The sequence below is a fragment of the Prionailurus bengalensis genome, chromosome E1 (genome assembly GCF_016509475.1).
Source record: "Prionailurus bengalensis isolate Pbe53 chromosome E1, Fcat_Pben_1.1_paternal_pri, whole genome shotgun sequence".
NCBI lineage: Eukaryota > Metazoa > Chordata > Mammalia > Carnivora > Felidae > Prionailurus > Prionailurus bengalensis.
Genome location: NC_057347.1, coordinates 12932918 through 12960417, shown reverse-complemented (window position 1 = coordinate 12960417; position 27500 = coordinate 12932918). Strand labels below are relative to the sequence as shown.

The 27500-nt window shown below is 58.2% G+C and overlaps 1 protein-coding gene, 1 long non-coding RNA gene and 1 pseudogene across 2 annotated transcripts in view; 2 read left to right on the top strand and 1 right to left on the bottom strand.

The window, feature by feature from the left end:
* LOC122486039 (translation initiation factor IF-2-like) overlaps positions 1–381 on the top strand; it is a 1581-nt gene extending 1200 nt beyond the window's left edge. The window contains exons 2-3 of the mRNA XM_043585510.1: positions 1–4; positions 302–381. The exon at positions 1–4 is cut by the window's left edge and continues 126 nt beyond it. Coding sequence (XP_043441445.1) covers positions 1–4; positions 302–381 — 84 coding nt within the window. The remainder of the gene's footprint in view (positions 5–301) is intronic.
* Positions 382–7696: 7315 nt separating this feature from the next.
* Positions 7697–9678, bottom strand: LOC122486053. Its single transcript, XR_006298000.1, has 2 exons — positions 9316–9678; positions 7697–8066 (listed from the first exon to the last, which is right to left on the bottom strand). It is a non-coding gene; the product is annotated as an uncharacterized LOC122486053 (long non-coding RNA).
* A 4657-nt stretch (positions 9679–14335) lies between these two features.
* Positions 14336–17765, top strand: LOC122486038 (annotated as a pseudogene).
* The last annotated feature ends 9735 nt before the right edge of the window (positions 17766–27500 follow it).

Genomic DNA, 27500 nt, shown 5'->3' with positions numbered 1-27500 from the left:
GGGGGTACGCTGGGAACAGGGAACGGCGCCACCACTCGGCTTCAGGCACCTGAGACGACCTGGAGCGCTCCAGGGGCACCACGGAGGGCCAGGCGCCACACGCTCAGCACGCCCAGGCGGTGAGCAGCGTGGCATCAGGTGCGGCCCCCCCCACCACGGGGAAGGAGGCCACCCACCACACACAGCCAGGAGAGGCCAGCGAGAGTGTCCGCTGCGTCAGCTGACCCCAGTCCCGCAGCGACGGGAGGCCGGGGTCGGGCCGGAGTCCGCACCCCTCTGCACCCCCCTGCACCGCCCACAGGCGGGAAGGAGGAGCATGGGGCCCGCAGGCAGAACGAGAAGAGCGGTCCCACCCGCCAGGAGTGTCCGTCCCTCGTCTGACACGGCTTAGGCCCGGCCCAGGAGAGCGCGAGATCACCACATCGATCGGTTACCGCCACACAGGGCAGTCCTGGGGTGAGGGGGGGGCTGGGGAAACGCCCAGCGAGGACAGCGACCAGAGGAGGGCCTGCTTCAGCCTCGCCAGCACCCCTCCCCCACCTCTCCCAGGGAACAGGCAGCCGGACAACCCACAAGGGGAAAGGGGAACGCCTGACACGCGGCACGGAGCCTTGCAAGGGTGGGTTTGTCACGACCGCGGCCGGGTGCCCACAGCGGGGAGCGCACAGGGTAGAAGACCCACGCCGCCTCCCCACGCTGCCCTCGGGTGCCAGAGACCGGAGGTGGCACCACAGCCTGGACCACACCTGGATGCACAAGAGCCGGCACGCAGGCCCAGGCAGACGGCTCGAGCAAGCAGGCAGGCAAGGGCGGAGTCGGGTCCGGCTCGGCGTCACCACCAAGCCCGGAGCCACGCCATCGACGACGAGGCCCAAGTCTCTCTTAAAGGATGACAACCGCCACATCAGAACGTGTCAGCACCTACCTGGCAGCAAAAAGCACTCCTTTGAGGAGACAAAAATAACCGCGTTGGCAGGCGGGGCCGAGCCACAGGTCACTGGGACCTTCTGGGACCCTGGCCCGGCCACGGGCCCCAAGCCTCTTCCCATCGCCGCCAAGCAACCACACACCCCCCCCCCACCCGGAAGTCCCCGGGGGCCATCTGGTCGACCCCAGGACCGACCGACCGACCGACCGACCGACCGACCGGGGAATCGCGGGATTCGGAGGGGAGGGGCTGGCCGGGTAGGCCCTGCCCCGTTACACGTTCGCCCGTGCACGGGTCGTCTCCTGGTCGGGACTTAGAAAAATAAAACACTCCGCGCTGTCGCCTGCGGAAGCCTCCCCGGCCCTCGCAAGACCGGCCCCGTGCCAGTCCCCGACCCCCGGCTGGGACTGTTTTGGGGGGGGGTTGAATTCCGCGGAGGCGCCCCCGACGGCGGGACCTCAACGGGGATCGCGGGCGCGCCGGCGTTGGCGCCCTATACGGGCCTCCCCTCGCGGCCCGGCCCGGTCCGGTCAGGCCCGGTCCCCAACTCCGCAGCGGGCCTCGGAAAATCTGGGGAGAAAATCGGGTCCAACGACCGGGAGCCCCACGCGTGCCCCCTCCCGGGCCCACGGCGCCCTCCGCGGGCTTCCCCTCAAGGCTCAGGACGGTCCTCACCGGCCCAGCCCGGCCCGGCCCGGCCCGGCCCAGCCCGGCCCAGCCCGGCCCGACCGCGACGCGGGAGGGAAGACAAAAGACGCCTGGCAGGGAAGGACCGACGAGCGACCGACGTGGCCACAGTCTCCGGGTGGCGGCCCCGGGAGGTCCCCGCGGTCCCCGCGGTCCAGGGGTTGGGGGAGGAAAGCACCGGCGGGTGCTGGTCGACCCGTCCGGGCAGCCCCCCACCTCAGCTCGCTCCCAGGGAGCGCCGCCACTACTCCCCCATATACCCGGAGGTTCAATCTCCGGCAAGTGCACCAGCCGCCGGCGCCCCGACGACAGCGGGACGATCACGCCAACGTCGCCGGCCTTCTGGAACTCCGCCCCGGACACCGCGACCAAATCGCATCCCTTGCCGACGTCGCCGACGCTCCGGAGGGGAAACGCTATATAAAAGCGGCCGCCAGGTGGCGCCCGACAACCGACCGAAACGTCAGCGGGGACAGCTCGCGATCTCGGGGACGTGAGGGCGCACAGCCGGCGGCCCGGCCGCCCGATCTCGTCCCGGCCCACTCCGGATGCCGCCTCTCGGTCCCAGGCCGGCGGAGGGCGTCCGCCTCGGGAGCTCCCGGCCGGCACGGCGCGACCCCGGCAGCCCAAGGGACACTCGAAAAATGCATCGGGGCGGCTGCCGCTGGAAAGGGCGGGGCAGACCGGCCACTCGACTCCCCGGCCGGCCGAGGCGGACGTGCGCGGAAAATTCCCCGCACACACCGGGCGGGCCGCGGGCGCCCGTGAGGCACGGGCGGCCCAGAGCGGCCCAGGCAGCGCCCGCGCTCCCGGGAGGGAGGACTTAGACACATTTCGGCGGGCAGGGAGGGAGGGAGGGAGACGGACGGTCAAACCGAAACCACGCGAGAGAGTACTCCCAGAACAACAACGGACGGACGAGCCTTTTTTTTTTTTTTTTTTAATTTTTTAACATTTATGTATTTTTGAGACAGAGAGAGACAGAGCATGAACGGGGGAGGGTCAGAGAGAGAGGGAGACACAGAATCCGAAACAGGCTCCAGGCTCTGAGCTGTCAGCACAGAGCCCGACGCAGGGCTTGAACCCACGGACCGCGAGATCATGACCTGAGCCGAAGTCGGACGCTCAACCGACCGAGCCCCCCAGGCGCCCCCGGACGAGCCATTTTTATTCTGTCGGGTCAAGCGGGGGAACGTCTCTCTCGGAAACATTACAAAGCAAGCTGCGGGGGGGGGGGGGGGGGGGGCAGAAAGGGGGTGATGGATAAACGAACGACCACGGATAAAGCTTAAGCAAAGTCCTTTGTCGCACGGGGCCACGGCGAAGTCCAAAGACCACAAACAGCTACGGGGAACATGGGTGCAAGTGCACGGCATGGCAAGCGACAAGAATATGGCTTTCACCATTACTGTCCTCAATAAACACACTACTACTACGGCGGCGGCGGCGGCGGCGGCGGCGGCGGCGGCGGGGGGGGGGGGGGGGAGATGGAGAACGGAAGGAGTTAATAGCCACTCACTAAAAATGTCCCGGTTCCCAGAGGACCCTACAGTCCAAAGGGGGGGGGGGGGGCCCGGCAGGGAGAAGGAAGGTGTCACCGAGACACACCCTATGCCTCCACCCTCTTAGGGTTTGCAGGTGACCCTGAGGGTGACACTGACACGAGACAGGCTAACCGTACAAGGAGCTGACACATTGATTTCCTACAAGTTTCACGTGACAGGTAGAGCCCCTCCTGAGGTAAACCAAGACCCTGAGAAGTGGCCAGACCTCAACGCTTGTATATTGGGTTGAACAAGGAGAAGCGACGGTGGACGACTAACTGAACTACATGGGGAGGCTAAAGGATGAGGAGGATTTTAAAACCAACGAAACCAACCAACCAAGATCTTTTCTCCTCTAGAATTCTCTCCACTTCTCCTCCTGTCCTTGAGGATAAGAATGTCACTCCCCTGGTGGCGTAGGAAAGACATCCTGGGGGGGGGGGGGGAGGGGACTTCCAGGGAGAAAAGGAGGAGAGTGCTCCGCGCACGCTTCTTGCACCTGCTGGGCAGGAGGGTAGGGGTGGGTGGTTTACTTTGCTTGCTTGCTTGCTTGCTTGCTTGCTTGCTTGCTGCTACTTTTTGAAAGCTTCTCTAACGTTTCCTTTACATCTAGGTCTTCCTTCCAGTTTGGCTTTGGACAGGAGGAAGGCAGGCCACATGTTTTTCTGACACGGTGGAGAACGAAGGGTAACATGAGTGCGGGCCCGTGCGTATTCTTTTCCGTCAGTCATGTGCCGTGGTGAGTGGAGCATCAGCTCTTGCCGGATGGGTGTCTCGTTCCTCCGTGAACCATCAGGCAAGATGTCGGGCAAACACACACAGGGAGGCTAAAGGTAGGAAGAACGTAGAGAAGGTGGGCGACACGTGCCCGAGTCTCCAGAGCGACGATTTCATCCAGGGCACGGCAACGTCCAAGGTTTCCGGACACCACGTTTACAGACGCTTCAGCGCGTAGGTCACTTTGAATCCACAGTGCCACCCTCCGGTCCCGTTAGCACGTTGCCTCCGGCTCACGTGAGCGAGCGGTGGTGTCGTCGTCGTCGTCGTCGTCGTCGTCGTCGTGCAAAGAGACTGTGGGACTCGTCCGGGGATGGAACCGGGCCAGAGACAGGGAGGGACACCGCAACCCATCGTTGAGCTTCAGGTGTCTCTAAGAGACCGAGTCTCTAAAGTACACTGAGGCACAAGGGCGACCCACTCGCTCGCTCGGGGCCGGACGTCTCTTTGTTCTCTCGCGGGGTGGGTATCTGCGAGTGTTGTTTGTTTACTTTCCGGACAAGGCGAAAGCACTCTGAAACAGGAGATATTGGCACAAGGGGTCTGGTGGCATGGGAGGGTGGCGGGTCAGTCCACGTACCGAGAACACGGGAGGATCGGGCGTCTGAATAACCAGGCGGAGAGAGGAGTTTAGCCTCCTCGGTCATCACGGCAACCGGCACCTGCACAGAAACCACAGAAGGTGCCCAGGACGAACTGCGTCACAGGAGCCAGCGTGGGCATTGCCCCACTACCCTCAGCCCTCAGCCCAGGAGCAGGCAGTAACTGTCGTCCAGGTCCAGGCCGCGCCCCACTGCCCTCTTCTCAGCCAGAGCGGTGCCCGGGAGGGCGGCCCCGGAACAGATACCTCCTCTCCTCCACACACATCTCGCCAACCCCTTGACCGCTGTGCCCGAGACACACAACTCCGCTGGACCCAGAGCATGGTTTTTCCCGTGGACCAGGGGCCTGCTTGGCCACTTTGGGTCCTCGCACCAAGATGAATCGGGCTAGAGACAGGGACACCGCAGCCCACCGTTGAGCTGAAGGGGCCTCTAGGAGAGGGACCCTCTAACGTATCTGACGTACAGGGAGACCCGCTCGCTCGTGCCCGGATGTTTCTTTGTTCCTTTATTTCTTTTCGTGGTCTTCATTATTATTTTTGGTACCGTTGTAAGTGGGATTGTTTTTGGGGGGTTGTTTTCTTTTTCTTTTCTTTTCTTTTCTTTTCTCTTCTTTTCTTTTCTAATTTGTCTTTCTGCGGTGTCATTATCGGCGTATACAGACGCAACAGATTTCGGTACATAGACTTTGTATTTTTCCTGTGGACCAGGGGCCTACTTTGCCGCTTAGGATGCACGCGCCCCCACCCCCTGCCCACCCGCAGCCTTCAGTTCCCCAAACCACTGGAGGACTCGTGGGGGGTGGGAGTGGGGGGTGGGGGTGCGGCAGGGGTGGGGGCGGGGATGGGAGTGGTAGTGGAAGGGAGGTTCAGGGCGATTCATTCTAATCGGCCTCATTCAACCCCTTCGTTCAAATGCAGAAAGCTTTCTGTTAAAGTCTGAGCCTGGGGCTTCTCTCCATTGAATGGCTTTCTTCAACTCCCCCAACCCTTAGGCTGAAATTTCTGAACTACTGGGAGGAAAGGGAGGAAGGGGGGGGGGGGGAGAAAGAAGGGGGGGGGAGAGAAGGGGGGAGGGGAGAAGATGATGTCTGAAGAACTTGCCTTCTCTGGAAGAAAGAGAGTCCCCTCCTTTTCCTAACCCAGGAAACCTCAATAAACCGTTTGAGAATCATGGATGTGGAGGATGATATCTTACTATAATGCCTTCCAGGGGTGGGGGTGCAGGTACGTGGAAGGGTAAGGAGTTGGCGGGCGAGCGGGCGAGCGAGCGAGCGAGCGAGCGAGCGGCATGGTGTGGCGTGGCGTGGCCTGCCGAGTCAGAGTTAGGGGGTGGCATGAAACACGTGATGGTGGGGTCTTAGGGTTCAGAGGCCAAACACAGGCATGGAGCAATAAGGGATAGAGGGTGAGGGAGGCCTGACAGGGGACAATTGTGACCCCGGGTGATGGTCCCAGCGGGCACACTCCTGTAAAGCAACACTAACACTCTATTGATTAGCCATTGACCTGTCCTCCCTCTCCCACCTGCTTCCAAAGGGAAATGGAGTACAGTTTCATTCCACAGTCACTGGCTGTTTCACACGCAACCTTTGACGTGCCACTAAAAGGAGGAAGGAAGATGGACACACATGAAACAGCCCCACAGATGGCCTAGAGGGCGTGGGTGGGGCTCTCATCCGTCAATTTGGGAGTCTGAGTCAGGATCCTGGGGTTGTTTCAAATCATGGAATGGAAGGGGCTCCTGGCTGGCTCACTCAGAAGAGCATGCGACTCTTGGACTCTTGACCTCTGTCAGGGTTGTGACTTCAAGTCCCACATCGAGTGAAGAGAATGTGAAAAATGAATGAAGGAATGAAGGAATGGATGGACAAACTTTTAAAAAAAAAAAAAAAGGTTGTGGGGCGCCTGGGGGGCTCGGTCGGATAAGTGTCCGACTTGGGCTCAGGTCATGATCTCACGGTCCGTGAGTTTCAAGCCCCACGTCGGGCTCTGTGCTGACAGCTCAGAGCCTGGAGCCTGCTTCAGAACCTGTGTCTCCCTCTCTCTGACCCTCCCCCATTCATGCTCTTTCTCTATCTCAAAAATAAATAAAAGTTGGGAAAAAAAAAAACACGTTTGCAACGTTTGTGTCTTTAAAACAAATGGAATGGGTGGGGTGCCTGGGTGGCTCAGTGGGTGAAGCATCCCACGCTTGATTCTGACTCACGTCATATCTCAGGGTTCGTGAGACCAAGCCCTGCGTTGGGTTCTCGCACGGACAGTGCGGAGCCTGCTTGGGGTTCCCTCCCTCCCACCCCCCCCCCTTTAAACCAATAAGTAAACATTAAAAACATAAATCTTAAACATGAAAAGACACTTCTGTAAAGAAGACATCCGGATGGCCAACAGGCACATGAAAAGATGTTCAACGTCGCTCCTCATCAGGGAAATACAAATCAAAACCACACTCAGATATCACCTCACGCCAGTCAGAGTGGCCCAAATGAAAAAATCAGGAGACTATAGATGCTGGAGAGGACGTGGAGAAACGGGAACCCTCTTGCACTGTTGGTGGGAATGCAAATTGGTGCAGCGGCTCTGGAAAGCAGTGTGGAGGTTCCTCACAAAATTAAAAATAGACCTACCCTATGACCCAGCAATAGCACTGCTAGGAATTTATCCAGGGGATACAGGAGTGCTGATGCATAGGGGCACTTGTACCCCAATGTTTATAGCAGCACTCTCAACAATAGCCAAATGATGGAAAGAGCCTAAATGTCCATCAACTGATGAATGGATAAAGAAATTGTGGTTTATAGACACAATGGAATACTACGTGGCAATGAGAAAGAATGAAATATGGCCTTTTGTAGCAACGTGGATGGAACTGGAGAGTGTGATGCTAAGTGAAATAAGCCATACAGAGAAAGACAGATACCACATGGTTTCACTCTTATGTGGATCCTAAGAAACTTAACAGAAACCCATGGGGGAAGGGAAGGAAAAAAAAAAAAAAAAAAGAGGTTAGAGTGGGAGAGAGCCAAAACATAAGAGAGGCTGTTAAAAACAGAACAAACTGAGGGTTGATGGGGGGTGGGAGGGAGGGGAGGGTGGGTGATGGGTATTGAGGAGGGCACCTTTTGGGATGAGCACTGGGTGTTGTATGGAAACCAATTGGACAATAAATTTCATATATTAAAAAAAAATTAAAAAATTAAAAAAATAAAAACATAAATCTTAAAACACTACAACAAATGGAATGGAAAGAGAGAACGCAACGAGGAGGACGTGAATGTTGCACCTAATACCACTGAGCTCTACGCTTCTATATGGTGAAAAATCTCAATTGTAGGTGATGTCTACTTCTACTTCTAACCACAACTGAAAGGAAAACGACAAAACACCGGTCCTTGGCTCACAGTAAGGGAGTTCCTGGATTTGGTCCGAGAGGGCCTTCTCATCCGCCGTGTGGAAAACTATGGAATGGTTTCTTCCTCTCTAGGCCGATGACCATTGCCAACGACAGTACGTGTAGGTGCTGTCCTACCTGTGAAGGAAAGGCAGGAAGAAGTGTAGCATTTAAAAGCATCTTTTAAACGCTGTCCACCTTTCCCAGTTTGTCCCCTCACTATGTCTTGTTTACCTTTTATAGCTTTTACCCTATGTCGATGCACAATGAATGAGCCTTTTTAAAAACAATTTTAAAGAGGAAGGAAAAGAGTTTCCTTGGAGCCCAAGTTAGGAAGGCTGACGGGGATATGCAATCTTCACAAACAAGTCAGTCATCTGGGGAAGACCTCACATTGGGCATACATACAGCTTACCAAAAAAAAAAAAAAAAAAAAAAAAAAAAAGGATAAACAGGGCACGGGGCCGGGGGGGGGGGGGGGGGCGCAGATGTTAGGAATCACCATGAGGAGAAAGAACACATTCCAGAAAGTTACGGACTTTATCTTCTGTTTTTAGTATGTGCAAGGCTGTATGACTTCAATCTTATGGCGACCAGGAAGGTTTTTGTATTGTTTTCTTTTGTTTCCCTCATCTTTATAAGCCCCCTTTGGAAGCCCCCTTTTTTAGTTAGTTATGTTTAAAAAAAAAATTTTTTTTTTAAACAAACCAGACATACAATCTGTGCTCAGGACAGAAAAAGAGCTCATGCTTTGAGGTTTTCTGGAGTCCCTTTGACCTCGGTAAATATTACATATATAGCTTCCCTGGGAGACCACCAACATTAAAAGTTTAGGATTTCCTTTATCATTTCCCCGTCTTGGTCGATAATCTTTCCTCAGAAATCACGGATGATCAACTTGATGTTTTTATGTCCCTCAGTGCCAGGTGACTGTCTTGTATGCCCTGGGTGTGTCCCTCCTTGCTGGGTATGAGAGTGAGTGTGTGTGTGTGTGTGTGTGTGTGTGTGTGTGTGTGTGTAAGCACACATATGTGTCTTTGAACCACCTAGGGTTCCTCGTTGGGGCGAACGTATTGTAACATAAATGGTGGGAAACTCAAAAGTGACGTATGTTCTCTGTAAGTTCCATTGACCAGCAGACATAGTTCATGTGCTTGGCTCAGATGGTCTGCCTTTGTATTTGGCAAAGCATTTTTAACAGAGAGACAGGGACAGCAACACACTTTCAACAAGGACAATTTGAAGGAGCCAGTGCAACATTGGAATAGACTTGAATTGACAAAAGAATGACATCCCAAGAATCCTTTACATACCTGTTGATAAAAGGGAAGGCACATCTGTGATTATTGATGAGGAAAGATGGAGCACCCACATTGAGGAAACATACCTGTCATGCATATCCCCAGGTTTACTTAGGGGCGGAGATTTCACATGAGAACGAGGCAACATTTAGTCCCTGATGTCAGCAGGTTACCTTAGGACACGGAGAAGGGGCTGTGGGTATGCCCCGAGAGCTGGTATAACCTGGATGGCGACTTAGGCTCTTTCTCTCAGGGCTGTGCTGGCTTATAGGCTGCAAGCATATCGGTGGACCTTGAGTCCAGGCCTCTTCAGAGACAGCTAGAGTTTGTCTGTGGGACCTGAAAAGACACAATAGCTGATTAGGGGCAAATAGTTCTCTGAAGAACAAGATTTAGGTTGTCTGCGAGAGAGAGCGAGCGTCAGCCTCCTTAACCCTCCGTGGCACAGTTTCAATTGCCCACTCCCCACTCCCCGCCCCCCACACTCACCCCCAGCCTCTGGAGTTTGGATCATTTCCCAATGGTAAGGAATGGGGACGATGATGGGTGATGGCTCGGGCTCGGGCTATCCGTTTATCTCCCCCGGTGAGGACAGTTTCTGTAAATCTCACCTGTCACAGGCCGAGGTGCAGGGCTACACAGAAGTTGTGAAGGGAATCGAAGCAACATGGAGTCAGAGGTGTAAAGTTTTCTTCCCCTTTATAAGTTTCCATTGTCAATCCCTCGTTCCACTTTTATGGAACAGGGGTGGGGGGCCACCTTCTGAAACTATTTCAAGCCGAATTAGGGTGTGGCAGGGGCTTTGGAAGGGAAGGATTTGACAGGGTGCAGGTCACAACTTTTGCTCCCTTGCGCTAATTGGGGGTGGGGGTGGGGGTGGGGGTGGGTATCAGAGATAGTTCCTATCTGAGATCTTGGATATTTTTCTGCATACTTTGGTACTGCATCATATCCTGAGTTTTCTCCCCAAGTGTATTCTAAGAAATAGTAACAGTATAGTCAAACCCAATGTTATAACCACCTTGGGGGGGTGGGGGGCGCGGAGGGGAAGGTTGTGGTGGTCAAGGGCCTCTTACTGTACCCAAGTGAATTGCTGTCTGATTTTACTTTTATGTTTTTTTTAATCTTATTAAGTAACCTTTACACCCAACGTTGGGCTCGAACTTACAACCCCAAGATCGAGAGCTACGCGCTCTACCGACTGAGCCATCCAGGTGCCCCTGTTTATGTGGGCTTTTATTGCTGGGGCACCTGGGTGGCTCCGTGGGTTACGCATCGGACTCTGGCTCCGGTCAGGATCTCGCCGTTCGTGATTTCGAGCCCCGCATCAGACTCTGTGCGGACAGCTCAGAGCCTGGAGCCAGCTACAGATTATGGGTCTCCCTCCCCCCACCCCCTCTCAAAAGTAAATATTAAGAAACTTATAAAAATACAAAGAAAATGTGGGTTCTTATTTCTAAAGAGGAGCTAATACAGGTGCAGCAAGTGTTCGTGAACTAGCTTTGACTCTGCCTCGTTCAGCAAGCAATCAGGTAACTAATAAGAGGTATTTCTACAGAAAGAAAAGAAAACCACGGGTTAATGGTTAGAACAACTTATAAACCCAGTGTCTAAGTCCCAAGTGTGGTCAGTGAGAAGGTGTCTAGATGCCAGGCTCGAAGCATCCTCAGCTGGAGTGTGAGCAGGCAGGGGGCAATCTGACCGATTTTTCTGGCATGTAGTTCAAATGTCTCATTTTGGGGGATCCTGAGTGGCTCAGTGGGTTCAGGTTCAGTCTTCAAGTCTGGCTCTTCACTCAGGTCTCAATCCCAGGGTCGTGAGCTCAAGGCTCCAGTTGGGCTCCACACTGGGCGTGGTGAAGCCTACTTTAAAAACAACAAAAACACAACAGCAGCAAATGTCTCGTTCTGAATGGCCCGTAGAGCAACAGGCACACAGATTGTCTACAACTGTGGCAATTTCTCTGAAGTTTATCTCCAGTTGTTCAGCTTTCCTTTGCAGGGCTTCAGGGAAAAGGGCCATTTGAGTTCTTCAGGATGGTAAGATAAGAGGATGGGAGAGGATTGGAAGCCTGAGTGTGAAGAGTCATAGTCAGATATTGGAGGAAACCAGGATTCAGGATCCAGCCCAGTTTTAAAGGCAAACAACAAACAGTCAAAGAAAATTAATTAACCAGAACTAGAATTTAACATCCACCAAAGAGCTATTGAAATATAATCTTTTTCTATCGAGACCCCTCCATTCCTGTCAAAGATAGCCCAATGAAAACTAATTTGTTTGTAAAATAAGTCCAGTGTTAACAGACATGGCTTCAGTATTGACATAAACACACCAAGAATAGCGATTGACCATATAGTCTTTTGTGTTTTTTCTCTCTTCTTTTCCACCTGCCTGCCTGCCTTCTTTTTAATTTTTTTTTTTTTTTATGGAGTTCTTTTTTTCCTCTTAGGTTAATTCCTTTCTTTTGAGAGGTGGGGGGAAAGGGGAGCTCTGCACTGTCAGTGCAGAACCCAGCTCAGGGCTCAAATCCATGAACCATGACCATAGCTGAAATCAGACGCTTAACCCACTGAGCCACCCAGGCCCCCCACACACCAGAATTCTTTACACTGCCAAGTGTACGAATGTATCTCATCATTTTCAGAAATACGTTGTGGTGTTCGGTTTTGTATCTTTTTTCTTTTTCTGTACAATTTTTAACAAGTCATGAAACGGGCGCCTGGGTGGCTTTGTCAGTTAAGCATCCAACTTCGGCTCAGCTCATGATCCCACGGTTCGGTTCGTGAGTTTGAGCCATGCGTTGGGCTGTCTGTGCTGTCAGCGCAGAGCCCGCTTCGGATCCTCTGCCCCTCCCACTGACTCATTCTGAGTGTGTGTGTGTGTGTGTGTGTGTGTGTGTGTGTGTGTGTCTCTCTTTCTCTCTCTCTCTCTCTCTCTCTCTCTCCCTCCCTCCCTCCCTCCCTCCCCTAAAAATAAAGAAATAGGCTGGAAAACAAATCTTCAAGGAAAAAAAACAACAACGACAAACGATGAAACCTGTTTACTAACAGACCCAAGTATCTTTACTGTTAAGTTTTTCTGAATAAAGCCAAAGACCACACACACACACACACACACACACACACACACACACAGCAAAACAAAAAACAAAAGAAAAACACAAAAGAAAACGCCGTAGGTTTAGTAATTCACAATTTAGTATTTTATCTTCTGTGGAAAAGACTCAGATGTCCGAAGAATTGAACCTAATTTACCGCTTCACTTAGCAAAGCTTTGAAGTTCCAGGTCACGAAAGATTGGGGAAGCCATTTGAAAAGTTTACAAATAGGGACTCCTGGGCGGCTCAGTCGGTTAAGCGTCCGACTTCGGCTCAGGTCACAATCTCACAGCTCGTGAGTTCGAGCTCCGCGTGGGGCTCTGTGCTGACCTCTCAGAGCCTGGAGCCTGCTTCGGATTCCGTGTCTCCCGCTGTCTCTGCCCCTCCCTCGCTGACATTCATTCTCAGTCATTCTCTCTCTCTCTCTCTCTCTCTCTCTCTCTCTCAAAAATAAATGGTACAAGGAAAAAATTTAAAGGTTTACGAGTAAACATTTTTGTGTATTTAACCTATCTCCTGTCAACATTCACCCACGAACACTGTATGCGAGAGACAAAATCGACCATCACCATCGTTTGAAGTACTTTTTGCTGACAGACTGCAACGGGTACCCGTTAAGTCATAAATTGAAGTCACATGAAAGCTGATTAGGCCCCTGCCTCGGGCCTGAACCCTAGAGTGCGTGTCTGAGTGGAACAAGGAAGGGCGTAAGTGTCTGTAAAGTTTTTTTGATTTTGATTTTGATACCTGTTGTAAAACGAGGGAGAAAACGGGTTATGTTGTTTGTAAAGGTCACAGAGATGTATATTTTGAGGACCACAGTTACAGGGTCAGTATTGGGACGGAAGCAAGGCCATGACCGGAGCTGCCCACCCCAAAGCCTTGTCATGCAGAGAGCACCAAATTCAAGCCATTTTACAACCACCACCACCAAGAATAAAACCTAACTATCGGCATTGTATTTGCTATCGACGGCTCCGAAAATATGTCCATTTTAAGTAAGCAATCAACCTTCCATGGCCTTGAGTACCCAAGACGTCACACCCGTGTCCGCTAAAAAGTCAAACGATCTGTTTCCCCACCATCAGGCTCACACGGGAGGCCCCACCACCGGGGATGGCCTAGGAGATCACTGGAGCCACACCAACTGATGCAGAAACAGGGGGAGGGGGAGGCGGCCAGGGAGCCGCCGGCCAGGCCCCAGGCAGATTTAAAGTTTTGGACTCACCTTTTTGTGTGTCTTTCATCTTTTTCTTTTGCGCCTCCAACTCCGCGTCCGCGTCCACCTCCTACTTCTTCTTCCGTCTCTGTCTCCTGTCTTCCCCTCCTGCAAAAGTGGCTTTGTCTCTGGTTGCTTTTCAGCCCCCTGTGGAAGAGGTGAAGGAGGAGCAGGCCGTGGGGTGGGCACCCATCTTGGCGCTTGTGCTCGGGGAGGAGGAGGGGTGGGTTTAGGATCACTGGCATCTGTCTGCCTTCCTCCTCTTCCTCATTCTTCTGACTATTGGGAAAGGGTCTGTGGGTGTGGGTGTGGGTGTGGGTGTAGCGGGGAGGGCAGGTGTGTTCAATTTGTATCTCTCCTCTCTCTGGGCCATCAATTGTGTCCCTTCCCGTGAGGCAACTTTCTTATGGAGTAAAACTCTGAATGTAGAGAATTTCACACACACACACACACACACACACACACACACACACACACCCCGTTCACGTGAATGTGAAACACATTTGGGTTTGTTCTGATCCTCGCGAGTGTTAGAATGCCCAATGTTTACAAGAGCTTGCCTTGAAACACATTAACGGAGCTCGTTTACAAATTGGTGTTAGCAATAGCATCCAGAGGTAGAGAAAACATCTCACATGGATAACACCTGTGGCCATAGATCCACAAACAAGATGCAAACCAACATCAGCCTTTGTTTCACTCCTATTTGTGGAGAGGACACGAAAGACCCAATGGTCAAATCTCCCCCTTTTGTAAAAACAAATCCAATCGCACGAGAGCATTACCGCGGATGGATCCCATCGCGCAGGTGTTTTCCATTTCCAATGAGAACACAGCCAATTTGGCGCAAAGAAGCCAAAAAAAAAAAAAAAAAAAAAAAAAAAGCTGCAGCAACCCACAAACCAAATGTGGCCCGGGATATCTCCGTGAGCGTCCGTTCCTCCCCAAAAGTCGGGGCTTCGCTGATGGAACCAAAGGGCTTCCTAGTTTCTGGCCGCGTCGTCTCACGGCCAGCTTGCTCTAAGGGAGCACACAAGAAAACTCATTCAGACACCTCCAAAGAACCCCATCTGGGCCATCAGGGACTCAGGCGACCCTTCCATGTTCCCACGTAAGTAAGCACTTGCAAGTATAGGCTCCATATGTCCTGTACGTGTAGCCTGCCCAAGTTTCCTTTTGGGGATGGGTGGTTGCTTTCTCCACACTTAGAGCAAGGTTATTAAATGGTGGCGGTCACGGTGGTGTTTTTTCCTCTTCCGTAAAGAGTTACAAGGCAGCCATTTCGCGGGAGCGAAGCAGTAGCTGGGCTGCTCCTGGATCCCTCGCCGCTTCGGGTTCCCTGTCAGGCTTCCTAGCAGCGGAACCCTAGCAGAGAAATAAGAGCAGGTGTCTGAATGTACTCGGGTGACCAAAGATGAGAATGACGAGCCCATTGAAATGCCATCGGAAGACGACGGGACAGTGCTGCTGTCCACAGTGACAGCCCAGTTTATCGGCAGCACGTGGACTGCACTACCGGAATCCAGCGTCTCAGTGTATGAGAGGTGTCCGGCTGGTCAAACACATTCTGCACATCCCTGATGCTGGCTGGGGAAATCCGGTAGCGGACAGTCGTCAACTTATCCCAAAGATAGCCACAGAAAAAGGGACGAGACAGATGCCTGCTTCTTCAGCAGTGAAAGTGAAGAGAGCCATCCAGAAAACGTCCGATTTAAGAGTGTTGGGTCTCCCGTGGAAAACAACCGAACAGGATCTGAAAGAATATTTTGGTAGCTTTGGAGAGGTTCTTCTGGTTCAGGACAGGAAAGATATTCACACTAGTCCTTCAAAGGGCTTTGGCTGTGTTCGTTTTACGTAATAGGAAACCGAGGTGAAAGTCATGCGATCGAGGAACGATGGTGTGACTGCAAACTTCCTGAATCTCATCGAAGCCCAGATGAGCTTTTGAGAAGCAGGAAGGCGTTTGTCGGGTGCCTTACAGAGGGACGTGACTGCCTATAAGCTGCAGCCGTTCTTTTGCCAGGACTGAGAAGCGGTAGACAGCTTCATTCCCAAACGGTTCCCGGACTTTCCCTTTGTTACGTTGGCAGATGATCAGGTAGCCCTCGCCCTCGCCCTCGCCCTCGCCCTCGCCCTCGCCCTCTCTGATATTATTATTGAATTTATTTTTTCAATGTACCCCCAAGGTAGTTAGCCTATAGGGCAACAGTGGTTTGAGGAGGAGAGTCCTTCATACCCCTCACCCTTTCAGCCCCCGCCCCGGCACAACCCCCTCCAGGAACCCTCTGTTTGTTCCCCTTAGGGAAGAGCCTCTTACGTTTTTGTCCCCCTTCCTGTTTGTATGTTATTTTTTCTTCCCTTCTTCCCTTCCCTTCCCGAGTTCCTCTGTTTGGGAAGTGAAGGTCCTCACACGGGTGAGGTCCTGTGATACATGTGTTTCTCTGAGGGACAAATGTCATTTTGCATGACACCCTCCAGTTCCATCCAGGTACTTGCAAATGGCAAGACTTCATTCCCTCTGGTGGCCGCGCACTGCTCTGTTGTTAGATGGATACCGCCTCTTCTGTATCCATTCATCCGTCGATGGACATTTGGCCCCTTTCCATACTTTGCCTACCGTTGATAGTGCTGCTATGCACACTGAGGTGCGTGTGCCCCTTGGAAACAGCAGACCTGTATCCTTTGGCTAAGTACTTAGTCGTGAAAGTGCTGGGTCGTAGGGTACTTCGATGTGCCATGTGTCGAGGAACCTCCTCGGGTCCCTGGTTCTGGAAAGAACTCCGATAGTGGTTCTAAATCAGGTGCGGCCATCGGTTGGGGACCCGCATCAAATGCAGAGTCAGGCAGCGGTTTTCCTGGAGGCTTTGGCTCAAGCACAGATTCTAAATCTTCCAGCTGGGGAATTTAGACAGTGGGGTAGGTATAGACTGGTAGGAATTCAAATTTTTCTAAACACATGGTAAGTGTATTTCTTTTTTTCTTCTCTTCTCTTCTCTTCTCTTCTCTTCTCTCTCTCTCTCTCTCTCTTTCTTTCTTTCTTTCTTTCTTTCCTTTCTTTCTTTTTTAAACATTTATTTATTTTTGAGAGACAGAGTGGGAAGGGGAAGGAGCAGAGAGAGAGAGAGGGAGACACAGAATCCGAAGCAGGCTCCAGGCTGTCCGCACAGAGCCCGGTGCAGGGCTCGAACCCACAAACCGTAAGATCATGACCTGAGCTGCAGTCACACACTTAACTGACGGAGCCAACCAAGCACCCCACACATGGTTAAGTGTATTATAAAACCCATCCGTACTGAGAGTTTTCAGAATCAGTACGTTCAGCGTGGAGTATATTCACCACTGTTTTTGACATTTGTCTTTAGAAAGAGAGGCAAAGCTAAAGGAATTTTAGAAGTTTTGTTACCTCAAGGGTCGAAATATCAGGTGTTTGAAAGCGAACCAACTGCCTGATTGGTTCTCGTTCTCTCTCTCTCTCTCTCTCTCTCTCTCTCTCTCACACACACACACACACACACACACACACAGGCTACAATGGACATCAAAGGATTTCTCCTGTAATATTGTATCCCTGGACTCGTCAAGTGAATTCTTGGTGCGTGTTCACTATGGAACCCATTCATTATAAGTACATTCTTTTTTCCTTGTGTTAATTGGAACCCCACCACATTAATTCCCCACCCCCAGGAAAACCTCCTTTTTGGAGATCATGGTGTCACAGCGTTTGGTCTTTTTGCTTTCGTTTGTAGTTTGTGACACTTGTCTCCCTTCCTATGCAGAAGTACAGTATGAAGCCTTCATTGAATCTGTGCCGTTCATCTCCTTTCAAATGTTTACGGGAGAAGCACTTCATTGAAAGCAGTGCTGTAAATATTCTGCCATAGGAAGGAATATTTCCGTCTACGTGCTTTCTCACTCTTGAATTCGTCTTCACACCATACAGGCTGTGACTTTGACCTTGGGTGTCCCATTTATATCCACTACTCTTTATTTCGCGGAGTCGTATCCATGCTATGAATGCAAGGGTGTGCTATGGAACCAGAAGGCTGTTTGAACTTCTGAAACCTTGTGTTTTCTGATCCTCGTGTTCGACCGACAGTGGTGCCAAAGTACGAAAGGCTAGTGTGAGTGAGAAAAGGAGAGAGTGCGTGCAGACACTCAGTGGCGGTGGCACACGATGGATAGATTTTTTTTTAACCTGGCGAGATGCATCTCTCAGTCCCTTGGCCTCGGTGCAAGAGCGTGCCGAGAGCAACGATAGCAAATGACGTGCGAATGTTTTCTGCATCCAAAGGACATCCACACCCGTTGGAAGACGTTGGAAGACGTAAAGAGAGTTTTGTTCTCAGAGAACCCCATTAGTTGGATGTGTGAGGTACTTGTATTTCTCCTGCCCTTCCGTCAGCTGCTGTGAACGCCGTATGGTGTGTGTTCTGTTCTGTTCCCGATCTGTTAAGTGTGGTCCCGTGAACACGGACTGAGCTTGTGGTGTGCTTCACGGGAGTACTCGGAAGCAGAGCTCATCAGTGAGCTCGGGGTGTCACCACGAAGGGTGGAAGTTCTAATGTCTGTCTGGTAGCCATAAGAATGTGGTCTAATGCAGTTCTGTGTCCCGTGCTTGGATGGTCTTTATAAGAGTTGTCAGTGTTGGGAATTCTTAAATAGAATGGATGAAGGAGGAAGAGGAGGAGGAGGAGGAGGAGGAGGAAGAGGAGGAGGAGGAGGAGGAGGAGGAGGAGGAGGAAGAGGAGGAGGAGGAGGAGGAGGAGGAGGGGGGGGGGAGTTGTTGTTGTTGTTGTTGTTGTTGTTACGAGGTATAATGACGAAAGACACGGCAGAAAATTTTTGCAGGGTTTATTTTCTGTTTTCAGTATGTGCAAAGCTGTGTGACTTTAATCTTTGGGGATCCAGGGAGGTTTTCTTCCATTTTCTCATCTGTATGTTTGGAAGGCTCCTTTTTAATTCTCAGCTGACTGACTGACTGATCGATTGGTTTTGTTTTTATGTCCTCTTCACACCCAACATAAGGCCCGAACTCACAGCCCAGCAATGAAGAGTCACCCGCTCCCCTGACCTAGCTGAGGGAGCCAGCCAGCCAAGTCACCCCTTTGATCCATTTTTGTTGTTGTTTATTTAAATGAAGCGGACATGCAACGTGTGCTCAGGGCAGAAACAGAGCACACACTTTGGGGGTTGACAGGGTCATTTGGAGCTTGGTAAATGTTAAAGCCTAGCTTCCCTGGGTGCCCAGGAGCAGGGTCCACAGCCGTTAAAAGTTGACAATTTCCTTTATCGATAGCCATCGAACAGATGATTTATTGAAAACACTAATCTATGGCAAAGATCGTTCTTTGGTCTGTGATCGGGATATAGGAAGAACCAGATGGCTACAGCTCCCACATCACAGACTTCATGTTTTAGTTGGACGTAGAGGCAGGGAGGGAGGGAGGGAGGCAGGGAGGGAGGCAGGGAGGGAGGCCGGCCGGCCGGCAGGCAGGGAAGGAGGCAGGCAGGCAGGGCGGCAGGGAGGCAGGCAGGCCGGCCGGCAGGCAGGCAGGCCGGGAAGGAGGCAGGCAGGCCGGCCGGCAGGCAGGCAGGCCGGCCGGGAGGGAGGCCGGGAGGGAGGCCGGGAGGGAGGGAGGGAGGGAGGGAGGGAGGGAGGGAGGGAGGCAGGCAGGCAGGCCGGGAGGGAGGGAGGCAGGCCGGCCGGGAGGGAGGGAGGGAGGGAGGGAGGGAGGGAGGGAGGGAGGGAGGCAGGCAGGCCGGCCGGCCGGGAGGGAGGCCGGGAGGGAGGCAGGCAGGCAGGCCGGCCGGCAGGCAGGCAGGCCGGGAAGGAGGCAGGCAGGCAGGCCGGGAGGGAGGCAGGCAGGCAGGCCGGGAAGGAGGCAGGCAGGCCGGGAAGGAGGCAGGCAGGCAGGCCGGGAGGGAGGCCGGCCGGCCGGCCGGCAGGGAGGCAGGCAGGCCGGCAGGCAGGCCGGGAGGGAGGCCGGGAGGGAGGCAGGCAGGCAGGCCGGCAGGCAGGCAGGCAGGCAGGCAGGCAGGCAGGCAGGCCGGCCGGGAGGGAGGGAGGCAGGCAGGCAGGCAGGCCGGCCGGGAGGGAGGCCGGGAGGGAGGCAGGCAGGCAGGCCGGCCGGCAGGCAGGCAGGCCGGGAAGGAGGCAGGCAGGCAGGCCGGGAGGGAGGCAGGCAGGCCGGCCGGCCGGCAGGCAGGCCGGCCGGGAAGGAGGCAGGCAGGCCGGCCGGCAGGCAGGCAGGGAGGCAGGCAGGCAGGCAGGCAGGCAGGCAGGCAGGCAGGCAGGGAGGCCGGCCGGGAGGGAGGCAGGCAGGCAGGCCGGCCGGGAGGGAGGCCGGGAGGGAGGGAGGGAGGGAGGGAGGGAGGGAGGCAGGCAGGCCGGGAGGCTGGCAGGGAGGCAGGCAGGCCGGCCGGCCGGCCGGCAGGCAGGCAGGCCGGGAGGGAGGGAGGCAGGCCGGCCGGGAGGGAGGGAGGGAGGGAGGGAGGCAGGCAGGCAGGCAGGCAGGCCGGCCAGGAGGGAGGCCGGGAGGGAGGCAGGCAGGCAGGCCGGCCGGCAGGCAGGCAGGCCGGGAAGGAGGCAGGCAGGCAGGCCGGGAGGGAGGCAGGCAGGCCGGCCGGCCGGCAGGCAGGCAGGCCGGGAAGGAGGCAGGCAGGCCGGCCGGCAGGCAGGTAGGCAGGCCGGGAGGGAGGCCGGCCGGCCGGGAGGCAGGCAGGCCGGCCGGGAGGCAGGCAGGCCGGGAAGGAGGCAGGCAGGCCGGCCGGCAGGCAGGTAGGCAGGCCGGGAGGGAGGCCGGCCGGCCGGGAGGCAGGCAGGCCGGCCGGCAGGCAGGCAGGCAGGCAGGCCGGGAGGGAGGCAGGCAGGCCGGCCGGGAGGGAGGCAGGCAGGCCGGCAGGCCGGCAGGCAGGCAGGCCGGGAGGGAGGCCGGCCGGCCGGGAGGCAGGCAGGCCGGCCGGCAGGCAGGCAGGCAGGCCGGCCGGGAGGGAGGCAGGCAGGCCGGCCGGCCGGCCGGCAGGCAGGCCGGCAGGCAGGCAGGGAGGCCGGCCGGGAGGGAGGCAGGCAGGCAGGCAGGCCGGCCGGGAGGGAGGCAGGCCGGCCGGGAGGGAGGCAGGCCGGCCGGCAGGCAGGCAGGCCGGCCGGGAAGGAGGCAGGCAGGCCGGCCGGCAGGCAGGCAGGGAGGCAGGCCGGCCAGGAGGGAGGCAGGCAGGCAGGCAGGCCGGCCGGGAGGGAGGGAGGGAGGCAGGCAGGCCGGGAGGCTGGCAGGGAGGCAGGCAGGCCGGCCGGCCGGCCGGCAGGCAGGCAGGCCGGGAGGGAGGCAGGCAGGCCGGCCGGCAGGCAGGCAGGCCGGGAGGGAGGCAGGCAGGCAGGCAGGCCGGCCGGGAGGGAGGCAGGCCGGCCGGGAGGGAGGCAGGCCGGCCGGGAGGGAGGGAGGGAGGGAGGGAGGGAGGCAGGCAGGCAGGCAGGCAGGCAGGCCGGGAGGGAGGCAGGCAGGCAGGCAGGCCGGCCGGGAGGGAGGCAGGCCGGCCGGGAGGGAGGCAGGCCGGCCGGGAGGGAGGGAGGGAGGGAGGGAGGGAGGCAGGCAGGCAGGCAGGCAGGCAGGCCAGCCGGGAGGGAGGCCGGGAGGGAGGCAGGCAGGCAGGCCGGCCGGCAGGCAGGCAGGCCGGGAAGGAGGCAGGCAGGCAGGCCGGGAGGGAGGCAGGCAGGCCGGCCGGCCGGCCGGCAGGCAGGCCGGGAAGGAGGCAGGCAGGCCGGCCGGCAGGCAGGTAGGCAGGCCGGGAGGGAGGCCGGCCGGCCGGGAGGCAGGCAGGCCGGCCGGCAGGCAGGCAGGCAGGCAGGCAGGCCGGGAGGGAGGCAGGCAGGCCGGCCGGCAGGCAGGCAGGCAGGCCGGGAGGGAGGCAGGCAGGCAGGCAGGCCGGCCGGGAGGGAGGCAGGCCGGCCGGGAGGGAGGCAGGCCGGCCGGGAGGGAGGGAGGGAGGGAGGGAGGGAGGCAGGCAGGCAGGCAGGCCGGCCGGGAGGGAGGCCGGGAGGGAGGCAGGCAGGCAGGCCGGCCGGCAGGCAGGCAGGCCGGGAAGGAGGCAGGCAGGCCGGGAGGGAGGCAGGCAGGCCGGCCGGCCGGCAGGCAGGCAGGCCGGGAAGGAGGCAGGCAGGCCGGCCGGCAGGCAGGTAGGCAGGCCGGGAGGGAGGCCGGCCGGCCGGGAGGCAGGCAGGCCGGCCGGCAGGCAGGCAGGCCGGGAAGGAGGCAGGCAGGCCGGCCGGCAGGCAGGCAGGCAGGCAGGCCGGGAGGGAGGCAGGCAGGCCGGCCGCAGGCAGGCAGGCCGGGAAGGAGGCAGGCAGGCCGGCCGGCAGGCAGGCAGGCAGGCCAGGAGGGAGGCCGGGAGGGAGGCAGGCAGGCAGGCCGGCCGGCAGGCAGGCAGGCAGGCCGGGAAGGAGGCAGGCAGGCAGGCCGGCAGGCCGGGAGGGAGGCCGGCCGGCCGGCAGGCAGGCAGGGAGGCAGGCAGGCAGGCAGGCAGGCAGGCAGGCAGGCAGGCAGGGAGACCGGCCGGGAGGGAGGCAGGCAGGCAGGCAGGCCGGCCGGGAGGGAGGCAGGCCGGCCGGGAGGGAGGCCGGGAGGGAGGGAGGGAGGGAGGGAGGGAGGGAGGGAGGCAGGCAGGCAGGCCGGCCGGCCGGCCGGCCGGCCGGCAGGCAGGCAGGCAGGCCGGGAGGGAGGCAGGCAGGCCGGCCGGCAGGCAGGCAGGCCGGCCGGGAAGGAGGCAGGCAGGCCAGCCGGCAGGCAGGCAGGCAGGCCGGGAGGGAGGCCGGGAGGGAGGCAGGCAGGCAGGCCGGGAGGGAGGCAGGCAGGCAGGCAGGCCGGCCGGGAGGGAGGCAGGCAGGCCGGCCGGCCGGGAGGGAGGCAGGCAGGCCGGCCGGCAGGCAGGCAGGCAGGCAGGCCGGCCGGCCGGGAGGGAGGCAGGCCGGCCGGGAGGGAGGCAGGCCGGCCGGGAGGGAGGGAGGGAGGGAGGCAGGGAGGGAGGGAGGGAGGCAGGCAGGCAGGCAGGCCGGCCGGCAGGCAGGCAGGCAGGCCGGGAGGGAGGCAGGCAGGCCGGCCGGCAGGCAGGCAGGCCGGCCGGGAGGGAGGCAGGCAGGCAGGCAGGCAGGCCGGGAGGGAGGCAGGCAGGCCGGGAGGCAGGCAGGCCGGCCGGCAGGCAGGCAGGCAGGCCGGGAGGGAGGCAGGCAGGCCGGCCGGCAGGCAGGCAGGCAGGCCGGCCGGGAGGGAGGCAGGCAGGCCGGCAGGCAGGCAGGCAGGCAGGCAGGCAGGCAGGCCGGGAGGGAGGCAGGCAGGCCGGCCGGCCGGCCGGCCGGCAGGCAGGCCGGCAGGCAGGCAGGGAGGCCGGCCGGGAGGGAGGCAGGCAGGCCGGCCGGCAGGCAGGCAGGCCGGCCGGGAGGGAGGCAGGCAGGCAGGCCGGCCGGCAGGCAGGCAGGCAGGCAGGCAGGCCGGGAGGGAGGCAGGCAGGCCGGGAGGCAGGCAGGCCGGCCGGCAGGCAGGCAGGCAGGCCGGGAGGGAGGCAGGCAGGCCGGCCGGCAGGCAGGCAGGCAGGCCGGCCGGGAGGGAGGCAGGCAGGCCGGCAGGCAGGCAGGCAGGCAGGCAGGCAGGCAGGCCGGGAGGGAGGCAGGCAGGCCGGCCGGCCGGCCGGCAGGCAGGCCGGCAGGCAGGCAGGGAGGCCGGCCGGGAGGGAGGCAGGCAGGCCGGCCGGCAGGCAGGCAGGCCGGCCGGGAGGGAGGCAGGCAGGCAGGCCGGCCGGCAGGCAGGCAGGCAGGCAGGCAGGCCGGGAGGGAGGCAGGCAGGCCGGGAGGGAGGCAGGCAGGCAGGCCGGCCGGGAGGGAGGCAGGCAGGCCGGCCGGCAGGCAGGCAGGCAGGCAGGCCGGGAGGGAGGCAGGCAGGCAGGCAGGCCGGCCGGCCGGGAGGGAGGCAGGCCGGCCGGGAGGGAGGCAGGCCGGCCGGGAGGGAGGGAGGGAGGCAGGGAGGGAGGGAGGGAGGCAGGCAGGCAGGCAGGCCGGCCGGCAGGCAGGCAGGCAGGCAGGCCGGGAGGGAGGCAGGCAGGCCGGCCGGCAGGCAGGCAGGCCGGCCGGGAAGGAGGCAGGCAGGCCGGCCGGCCGGCAGGCAGGGAGGCAGGCAGGCAGGCAGGCAGGCAGGCAGGCAGGCAGGCAGGGAGGCCGGCCGGGAGGGAGGCAGGCAGGCAGGCAGGTCGGCCGGGAGGGAGGCCGGGAGGGAGGGAGGGAGGGAGGGAGGGAGGGAGGGAGGGAGGGAGGCAGGCAGGCAGGCAGGCAGGCCGGCCGGCCGGGAGGGAGGCAGGCCGGCCGGCCGGGAGGGAGGCAGGCCAGCCGGCAGGGAGGCAAAGAAAGAAAACGTGGCATCAGGGTACCTGGTGGGCACAGGTGGTGGATCGTGCAACTGTATCTCGTGGGTTGCGAGTTCGAGTCCCACGCTGGATGTAGCGCTTACTTACAATAAAATCTTTGAAAACCCATCCATAAATACAGGAATAAACAAAACATGGCATCAAAGGGGAGTAAGTGATTGATCGATGGGGGGTGGGGATGAAACGGGAATGTGTGTGTAACCCGCAACATATTCTTGATCGACGCTGCTTTCACTATTTTGCCCTGATGACGTTTTCCACAAGCGGCGGTCCCACCTGAGCGGGCTCCCTTCATCTTAAGATGTTATGCAGCGAGAGGAAAGGCGTGAGAGGCAAAAGTTAGGCAGATCCATACAAATATAGAGACAATCATCGTTTCGGAGACCAGTAGCCAAAGCTCTGCCTCCGTTTAGGACCCAATGTCGTACTTAACCTCTTTAAAAACAAATAAATACCTAAAAACCAGGTAGGGTCGTTGGCTCGGATAAGGGAGGAAGCTGAAATGCAATCATGGAGAACAACATAGGGGGTTAAGAAGTTGCAAGCCAGAGCGATTTCACCACCCGTAGCCTTTGAAATGATGATTTGGTGTCTTCGGCTATAAGAGAGCTCACCCTACGTAGAAGGTTTCCCACCGCTGGTCATGAAGTATCGGAACACCACAAGCGGATTCCCGTGCTACGAAAACCTCTCTGCCAACATAATCTGTAACAGCCGCATTCTCTCGTATCGTGTGAGTGTAGCGTCATTAGTTGCACCACTCTGCCGTCGTTTGACCTTCCAGCGGATCGCAATTTTCGTTTCTTTTGGCGTGCGTGTGGGTATGCGTATCAGGCTATCGAAAACGATCTAGCCACGTTCGGTCCTCTTTTTCTCATTTCTCATAGATGAGTGATGGCGTCAAAGGATACACCTCAGGAAACCCCAGATGGAAGAGAGGCAAAGGGAAGGGGATTCAGAGTGCTTCTGTGTCCCGTGCCGCCCCCCCCCCCCAACACAGCGGTCTCCCCTCCCCCCCCCCCCCGCCGTTCCAGGTGTTGGAACAACCCGGAAGTGCCTGAATTAGGGGAGTTCTTTGACGGGGGGGGGGGGGGGGGGGTTGGGGAGCACCAGTGTTTGGAAACATTGCAGGGCTTGCAAGGCTGTTGAGAAACCTCGAGTCAGTGTCGAAGGTACTTGGGGGGGGGGGGGAGGAAGAGGGGGGCGTGGGGTTTCTTTCTCTTTGAGGTGATGGAAATAGTTTGGAATGAACAGTGATGGTCCCATAGCTTTGTGAGTAGTAGACTAAGAGCCCGCTGAAGTGTACACACACATATACATTTATTTACTTATTATGTATGCATTCGTTCCAGTTGAGTGAGTGAGTGGGAGAGAGGGGGGTAGGGAGGGAGAGAATATGTGGGGGCTGAAATTCAAGAACCCCGAGATCATGACCTGAGGCAAGACTCGGGCACCTTACCGAGTGAGGCACCCAGGTGCCCTGAACTGTTCGCTTTTACAAGGATGGGAATATTTGGCATGCGAGTTGTGTTTCCAGTGTTAATAGGTGAGGCAACACATAGAATAGTAAATGCAGGCAGGCAGGCAGGCAGGCAGGCAGGCAGGCAGGCAGTCGATGATGTTTTCTTTTTCTTTCCCTTCTGGGCTTCAGAGGGGGATGGCGAGTGTGAGGGAGGGAGTTCATGACACTGGGCGTAGGTGTTCTTGTGAGCTGAGCGGCTTGGGAAGTTCCCCCGAACTACATGACCCCACAGGAGAACAGGAATTCCTTCTCGACAGCAAGAGAGTGGGCGAGTAGCACCGCCTGAGTGTGGCAGAGCCTCAACTCTAAGTCGGGGTGGGGGAGCACTTCTGCCTTCCCATCTGGGTTCCAGGAAGGAGGGAAGCTGTCCTTCCGGTCCTGACCCTCCCTGTCTGTCCGGGGGCCCCTCAGCCGCAGAGGTGGTGTTTTGAGTTGTCCCTCTGTGGTCATCTTTTACACCAAATACTTCTGTTGAAGGTGCTTGGAGAATAACACAGGTTGAGATGTCCAAAATGATCTTGAGATCCTATTCTCTGCCCCTCCGCCCCTCCCGTGCGTGCGTGAAAACACCCCCCTCCCGCCCGCCCCCGCACACCCCCCCACCCCCCCCTTCCCATTCCTTCTAACTACAACTGTTCCTATTTCCATCCATGTACTCCCAGACAGCTTCCTCAAGCCCCACCGCCCACCCCGTCGACCTCTTTGGGTAGTATAAAAGCGACCAACAGGCAGGGGGCGTCCGGGCACCACGGTGGTGGAGTGAGGGAGTCCGTGTGTGACGACTACGGGCCGATCGCAGCAGAGCGGCCGGGACGCAGCACCTGCCTCGCCGGCGCACGGCCTCGTCCCCCGGCACCTGGGTCAGTAGCGTTTCCCGGCTGGGGTGGGGGGAGGGGGACACGGAACGGAGGGCGCACCAAGAGGGCTTTGTGGATCGAATGGACGCCTAACCGAGACCCTCCTTCCTGCCACCAGATACCGTCTGTGGATGGTCGTCGTCTCGCCGTCACGCAGCCCCCACCAGTGCTACAACGAAAGAAACGGGTGTCCAGGATAGTAACGCAAACGAAGGCGGGGCCGATCCGATCGGGGGAAGCGGCGACAGGAGTGGAGGTGGGAGGAAGAAAAAAAAAAAAAAATCACGGGAAGAAAGGACAGGCGTGGGCCAGGGCGGTGGCGCCGGGGGGCAGCGGGTCAACACTCGTCATCGAACCCGGGGACTCGGGTGGCCGACCTCACGGGGCCCAGAGTCGCTAGCGATCCACGGATTTCCTAAACTTTGGGGTAGACGGCCGCGGCGAAGTCCAGCGTGCCGGTCAACCTCGGGGACCAGGTCAACGGATCCCCAGCTCCGCAGATCCCAGGTCACGGGGCTCGGCCGTGCTGGTAGAACTCGGGTCTCCTCGAGTCCCGGGCACTCAGGCAACCGGGGTTCGGGTCGACCCCGGGGCTAAGGGGTCGGGACTCGGGGCTCAGGTGACCGTGTCCCTGGCCCCCAGCGTGCCGGTCCGCGGTGTGCCGGTCGACCTCGGGTCTCAGATCCGCAGATCCCAGCGTCCCCGGCTCCCAGCGTGCCGGCCGACCTCAAGTCCCAGGTCACCGGGTCCCCCGGCTCCCGGCATGCCAATCGACCTCCAGCGCCAAGCCCCAGGTCACCAGTCCGCGGGGCCCCGGTCCCCGGTGTGCTGGTCGACCTCGAGCGCCAAGCGCCGAGCCCTCGGGGTCCTCAGCCCCCCAGCGTGCCGGTCGGCCTCGAGTCCCGGGTCGCCATGTCCTCGGTCCCCCGGTCCGCGGTGTGCTGGTCGACCTCGAGTCCCACGTCGTCAAGTTTCTCAGTCCGTGGGTCCCCGGCCCCCGGCTCCCGGCGTGCTGGTCGACCTCGAGCGCCGAGTCACCGGGTCCGCGGCTCCCCGGCGTGCTGGTCGACCTCGAGCGCCAAGCGCCGCGTCTCGGGGGGAGGGGGGGGCGGCCCCGGCCCCGGCCCCGGCCCCGGCCCCGGCCCCGGCCCCGGCCCCGGCGTGCTGGTCTA